General features: G+C 40.6%; 1 protein-coding gene across 3 annotated transcripts; it reads left to right on the top strand.

Annotated features, from left to right (window-relative positions):
• The first annotated feature begins 1538 nt into the window (after positions 1-1538).
• LOC127645822 (cold-inducible RNA-binding protein B-like) lies at positions 1539-6701 on the top strand. Of its 3 annotated transcripts, XR_007970807.1 has the most exons (8): positions 1539-1660; positions 2271-2380; positions 2506-2612; positions 2854-3019; positions 3106-3235; positions 3325-3380; positions 6343-6403; positions 6487-6701. XR_007970807.1 is itself a non-coding variant. In XM_052129505.1 (7 exons), the coding sequence occupies exons 2-7, from the start codon at positions 2281-2283 to the stop codon at positions 4299-4301; spliced, it is 567 nt and encodes a 188-aa protein (XP_051985465.1). In that variant the 5' UTR covers positions 1539-1660; positions 2271-2280; the 3' UTR covers positions 4302-5267. The 3 variants fall into 3 exon arrangements, 2 of the variants coding, with proteins under 2 accessions (XP_051985465.1, XP_051985464.1); XM_052129505.1 differs by lacking the exons at positions 6343-6403; positions 6487-6701 and adding an exon at positions 4294-5267; XM_052129504.1 differs by lacking the exons at positions 6343-6403; positions 6487-6701 and adding an exon at positions 3852-5267.
• Positions 6702-6877: the final 176 nt, after the last annotated feature.

The raw sequence follows: 6877 nt of genomic DNA, 5'->3' as shown, positions 1-6877 counted from the left end.
CATGTTTGATATGAGCATGTATGATATTAGCATGTTTTATATGAGCATGTATGATATTAGCATGTTTGATATGAGCATGTATGATATTAGCATGTTTGATATTAGCATGTGTGATTATGTGTTATAAATGTTTAATTGTGGGAAGTCGTCATGTTTTTATAAATGTGATTTTTTTTTTGTAGCAATAATACAAATTTATTCAAGCCTCAAAGTTTGTGTTGCTTCAGACAAACCGACCCTGAGAAATACTGGTGTGTCCACTCCCTCTCTATATGCTCTCGACACTTTTTGCCAAAAAGTTTCTTTAATCTGTATCTTTCTTTTATTTGAATGAATAATGAAATGTTCTCACTCAGACTCTAACATATTGTATGAAATATTGTGTTGATTATTTAACTGGATTGGGCAGGGCTCAGGGTTATGAATAATGAATGAAGCGGTGGATAACACTGATTGTCTCTCAATAGACCGACACACACGTCATCTATAGCAGATCTGTCTCTGAATGTTTGAAGGGAAGACTGATTTCCTGTATGAGTGTCTGACTCTGATTAAACAGGTCATACAGGTTTAACCAGGAACATACTGGTTTTATTGGTCGATACTGCTGCTGTACTTCAAGTGTCTCACAGTCGATACAGTCAAACTCAGATCACAGTTTATCTCTCATATGCACACGGCTTTCTTTAAGCATTCAGCATTATTTAACATTGGCCAACAATGCTCATATGTACTATAATGCAGATAAAGTGTACATGTTATCTAACTGTAAATCTTTCAATATAGTATTAAGTTTTAGGATGTTGAAAAAACATCAAATTACACACACAAAAACACACACTCACACACACAGAAACACACACACTCTCACACACACACTCAGACACACACAGAAACACGCGCACACAGACACACACACACACACAGAAACACACACAGACACACACACACACACACAGAAACACACACACACACACACATTCAAATAAACATTGTTTTCAAAACAGCTTTCTGAATACCCCCCCACCTGCCATTGGTCTAACAAAGAAATGGCTCCGCCCCCAAGTCACACTATTGGTTGAGTGATGTTGGTGGGCAGGGATGGGCTGGCCACAGGGAGAACCGACCGGGCACCAAAGAGACACAGTGTTTATGGTTTTAAATAAACCTCTTAAATGGTTTACGGCTAGTTGTCTGAATATTAAAGAAGAATTCAACACAGAACAAGTTTCGTACTTCAGCTTTAAGATTTCAATTTCATAATAAAATTCCATCAAATTGAATTGAGTGATCTTTAAATAAATAAAATAAAAACTAAATATTTAAAGTTGTATTGATTTAATTTAATTAAAATTATAAAATTTGGTAATATATAAAATAATAATAAAAATAACTGTATGTCTGTCTATCTATCTGTCTGTCTAGCTAACTATCTGTCTGTCTATCTGTCTGTCTGTCTAGCTAACTATCTGTCTGTCTGTCTGTCTAGCTAACTGTGTCTGTCTGTCTAGTGTGTAGTATGCGGTATGCAAATATCAGTGTTTAGGCTCCGCCTCTTTCTCTGGAGTCTTTATAAGCTGCTGCGCGTCTGTTTTCTGGGTCTTCGGGTTTCGCGCTTGACGGATTGAACTTTACCGCATCCACTTCTGCGACATTACAGGTACGCGTATTTTATTCGCATTCATTCACTGCATTCAATGCATATGACACTAGATTTAATTATAACCGATTTATACAGTCGGATTGAGGAGATTCGCGCGTGTTTTTGGTCTGAATGACACGCGCTGATTAAAATGGCGTCGCAGCTCGAGCTCTTCATCCTCCTCGTCTTCTTCATCACAATTTATCAATATATCGGTACATTCACTGTCTAGTAGCTTGTAATTGTTTATTATGTTGCTTAAATGGTTTCGGACGGTCTCGCATCTGTCGTTATTCACCATTTATTCGATCATTCGTCTGTTTTAAGTGGAGTCTTTTGTTTGACCTACTCTGCGGCTGCGCGTGCGGTGACCCAGATTCACTAGTTCTTAAATACAGTGCATAAAAATAAAGATATGTGTTTTTAAACGATAATCGAATGAAAAGGCATGCATTACGTTAATGTTTAATTTGTGTGTGTGTGTGTGTATGTATGTGTGTATATATATATATATATATATATATATATATTATATTTCTGGGTACTTTTAGGCTAAATGAATGTAAGTTATCATGTGTATATACATTAGTTTGAATGCGTTGTGAAATGTAATGATGTTTTTGTGTAGATCAGTCGCGATGTCTGACGAAGGGAAGCTGTTTATCGGCGGTCTGAGTTTCGATACCACCGAACAGTCGCTAGAGGACGCGTTCTCCAAATATGGTGTGATCACCAACGGTGAGTTCAGACGCTTCCAGCCAATCACAGATGCTCCCTGCGGTCTGGCTGCTTTGGATTGGTTCGTTTCGTGCATGTGATTATCATAATGAGCAGCTCATTATAATGTGTTTTTCTCTGTTCAGTTCATGTGGCCCGAAACCGAGAAACCAACCGGTCCAGAGGGTTCGGCTTCGTTACCTTTGAGAATCCAGATGATGCCAAAGATGCGCTTGAAGGAATGAATGGAAAGGTTGGTTAAAGTCTTTATTGTTTTAATATTTTCGTGTGCAAATTGTATTTTATTGAATTCAAAAATGCCATCCCAGATGTTTTTGACTTCTGCACTATACAATGCAAGTGAATGGTGACCAGAACTTTTATGTTGCTTTTATGTGCTTTTTGGAGCTTTAGCCTTCTAAACTATCCCTTTAAAGTAAACTGAGCCAATATGACCGTTCTCTCAATATGAGTTGACCGTTCTCTGTGTGCAGTCTGTTGATGGACGGACGATCCGTGTGGATGAAGCTGGTAAGGGTGGTGGCGGTGGCGGCGGACGATCGGGTGGTGGCTCCTACAGGGGAGGTGGTGGTGGCGGCGGTGGAGGAAGAGGAGGTGGAGGATTCTTCCGAGGAGGGCGAGGAAGAGGCGGTCCGAGAGGTGAGCAGATCACCACCCTTTAGTTTGACCGCAATAATGAGCGTTTGTGAATTCTTCGCATTATAATGTCGTCTCGTCCCTTTAAGGTGGCGGTGGCTACGGCGGTGGTGACCGTAGTTACGGCAGTGACCGGAGCTATGGCGGCGGCGGAGGATACAAAAGCGGAGGTGGAGGCGGGTACTCTTCAGGAGGTGGCGGCGGCTACAGCCGAGACCGGTGAGTGATGACCACGCAGGTGTCTTTAATCAGGAACCGCGCCCGTTTGCGTTGTGTGTTAACGTGCTTGTTTGTGTGTTCTCTTGCAGGGGTTCAGGTTATGGTGATCGGGGCGGGTCTTACAGAGATGGCTATGATAGTTATGGTATGTAATAGCCTCTACTGCTCTACAATCCCCATACAAGCATGTCGACCACCCTCGTTTACAACGTAGAGCGGCGAGAACACTTTTTCTTTAAGTTCCTAGAACCGTTTTGGCCACATACCATTTTTAGATGTTTTTTGCGCATAATAATTGGGGAACATTTTTAAATCCAAAGTGTGCCGTTTTAAAGGACCAGTTATCATTTATTGTTTGGGGTCCGTCTCATTAACGGCAGCCCTTCATCTTTGCTGAGGTGAAATATCTCCAGCAGGACCGCGGGCGTCTCCTTTAATTAGCGGAGTGACCGTCGGCTCCCAAATGAGGCTCTCTCGCTCATTCAGTGCTCCGATGACCCCTCTCCCGTGCGTATTTCCCCCGTATGTTTTGATCGGATCAGCGGGTTGGCGTGGGAGTGTGTGTTAAACCCTGTTGAGATTCTTCCGTGTCCTCATGTGTGATATTCCTCCTCAGCTGCTCAAGACTAAACCCAAGACGTGACATCACTGGCTGAGCTTTCTAAAGACTCTCTCTCCCCCTCTCTCTCTGTTTTTCTTTAATATATACACCTAGTACTCTTAAAGGGGGGAAAGGCCATTTGTACAATTTGCGAATGCTGACCAAACCTTGTCTGTTATTGGAGTCCTGCCAAGCTTTGCTTTTATGGGGAGTGTGGAGCATCTCTGGTCTGATTTAACCTCCTCTTAGGCTCTTTTGTATTTTATATTTCTTTGTCATTTTATTTGTAAGCATCTGTTACAAGTAGTTCTGTGCACCAGCACGGTGCGTTACGTCATCGGAGCTGCTGTTCCTTTGTTTTATTATTTTATATATAAGTAAATGAAAGGCTCCTTTTTAAAAGCTGTAAGGGGATCTATTGTCCATGTCCAGTATCCAAAAAGTGAATTCCTTGCAGACTGGTGACGGCTGCGCAGCTGGAGTGGGCAGACACTGGCGCAGATGTGCTAATTCTCGCTCCGCTTGAGGTATCTGTCTCCGCTCCACGCCTGCATTTTAAACTGTGTTGATGTAATGATGAACTCAATCCATGAATCAGTTACTTGAAAGAGAAGATTGTTAAAGTACACTCCAGAACGGGAAGAAGACGTGTGCTCTTGTGTTCTTTGTATGAAGATTTGACTCCTTTTTGTTTTAATTTTGTTTTGCTGATCCATTTTTAGCTTCATGGAGCTCATTAAACAAAACTATTTGTTCAAATGCTCTGAATCCTGTTTGTGCCTTTCAAAGATCTAGAAGATGGGAAGTGTTTCTCTCAGCGTCAGTGTGAGGCTCCTAAACGCAGTTTCACCCCAAAACCAGTAGAGAGAGAATTAATCTGCATGAACAAAGACTTCATTTTTAAAGGACATTATTTTTTTGTGTTGTCCTTTTTCATGACAATTAAAGTTTTTCCTTTTTTAAATAGATAAACAATTACTGTCATGAGAATTGTTTTATAATATACCAGTGTGTGTGTGTGTTTTTTGTATTTACAGGAACTTTATTTTATTTTTTTATAGGCCACATAAAAAAATACATTAAAATCCTGTAAATGCAAACAAATCCCTAAAATAAAAATTCCTGTAAAATCAACAAAAAAATAATTCTGTAATTGCAAGAAAATAAAAAAAAATCCCTGTAAATGCAAAAATTCCTGAAATTAAAAGCAATACAAATTCTCTGTAAATGCAAAAAAATCCTATTTAAAAAAAAAAAAATCCCTGTAAATGCAAACAATTCCTGAAATAAAATAAAAAAAATCTGTGTATATTAAAAAATCTGCAATTGCAACAAAATAAAAATCCCTGTTAATGCCAAAAATTGCTGAAATGTAAAAAATTTAAATTCTCTGTAAATGCCAAAAATCCTGAATAAAAAAAATCCTGTAAATTCAATTTTTTTTTTCTCCTGTAAGTGAAAAATATCCCTGTAACTGCAAAAATACATTTCATTTTGGTGGGTGGATTTGTGCATGTAAAAATGCAAACCGTCTTAATTTGATAGATTTCATTTTCTTCATGCACAAGATTTCCTTGATTTTATTTTTTTAAAGATCTGAATTGTGACCTGGCATCATATTTTTGACCTGTCTGAGACCGTACGATTGGTTGCAGAAGAGACTGTAGTGAGGAGATGCATGTAGAGAATTTACTGAAACTAAAGACCTGATGTCCTCCCAGAAGAATGAAGCTCCGCCCCCACTCCAGACATGATCAAAACCTGCTGCCGTCTCCATGAAAGATCAATCGGCCATTACTGGAACACATGCCACTTAATGTAGCACTTTTGATTGACCCGAGGCATCGGTGTATGTCACATTTAAATGCTGCCTTATGCAATAAATGTTTTAAACGCTGTAGCACACAAACACACACAGGACAAACCGATTGCAGTACATTTGTTCAAAATGAGCCATTGCATATTTTTGAGATGGGAACTCGAGAAATATTCCCAAGGTTTCCAGCATCACTGGGGCACTTAACTAGTGCTTAACTGTACTTAACCCTCGGAGCCAATCCTGCACCATTAGTCCTTGAGTTGAACCAAAAGCCAGAAAGAGCTGAAAGAAATGCTTCGTTGAATCCAAGCGCTCTGCTACTGTAAAGAGTGGGGTGTCAGTCCTCAAACGGGTCCTGGAGCATCTACAGCCCTGTGTCGCTGAGGTAAACTTCATTTGCTCTCCTGTTCACACTCAGTTTTACCTGTTCCTTTCTCGCAGATGTTAATTATAGTTTGTCACATCTGCATGGTGCCTGCCAAACCCTCAGTTAAATTTTCCAGGTCACCTGTTGCACTCTTTATGCATTTTAGAAATCTCCGTTGTTTGCTCGCCCTAGTCCTGGGACTGTCACGTGCCCCGTTCAGCTCATTACTAGCACAGCCCTCATATGACCAAAGACAACACTTACTGTAATACTTGTGTGTTAGTCCTGCCTTCGTGATCATGTTCATTTGCTCTGTTTAGGGTGAAGTCCTGCTGACGTTTGAGGCCTGGTCAGGAGTCATTCCTCGAAGGGAATTGTGAGGTTTGTTTGAGCTGAAATAGTTTGAGGAATGTACAGTAGCTCTTATGACGTGACGTTTGACGGTTTCATTGTTGTGTTTGCAGGTGTGCGGTGGTGTTCCTCCACAGATGGGATTCAGTGAGGAGCGGCTGTTAGCGCTTGTATTGATGGAGAGACGGCTTCGGTGCTGCCGAATGATCCTCCGTTCAGCCAACAGGTGTAAATGTGACGTTTGAGGTTTTGAGTTGTCGTTGGAAGCACATTCGTCACACAGGATTTTGTGTATTTTATAATACAAGAATAAAATCTCTGAAAAGTTCCTTGTTGCACTGTATTCTGTATCAGATGCTAGCTCAGTAACAGGAGGTGATCAGTTCAGCGAGACAATCAGGCCCAAGATACTTGGGCAAGTTCAGCTCGTATTGCTTCTGAATGTGGTACGGCAGGAAGTGTGAGGCGTGACTCGGAGCGCATCGCTTTGGTGTGATCAGAGAG

This window comes from Xyrauchen texanus, chromosome 6 (assembly GCF_025860055.1).
Source record: "Xyrauchen texanus isolate HMW12.3.18 chromosome 6, RBS_HiC_50CHRs, whole genome shotgun sequence".
NCBI classification, from domain to species: domain Eukaryota; kingdom Metazoa; phylum Chordata; class Actinopteri; order Cypriniformes; family Catostomidae; genus Xyrauchen; species Xyrauchen texanus.
Note: the sequence above shows the minus strand (reverse complement) of the source record. Positions and strands in the feature narration are given on the sequence as shown.

Bases quoted from the DNA above. Each gene is read 5' to 3' on its own strand.
- LOC127645822 (XM_052129504.1), top strand. From the start codon at position 2,281: ATGTCTGACGAAGGGAAGCTGTTTATCGGCGGTCTGAGTTTCGATACC. The intron at 2,381-2,505 runs GTGAGTTCAGAC...TTCTCTGTTCAG, and splicing joins ATATGGTGTGATCACCAACG to TTCATGTGGCCCGAAACCGA. The intron at 3,236-3,324 runs GTGAGTGATGAC...GTTCTCTTGCAG, and splicing joins GGCGGCTACAGCCGAGACCG to GGGTTCAGGTTATGGTGATC.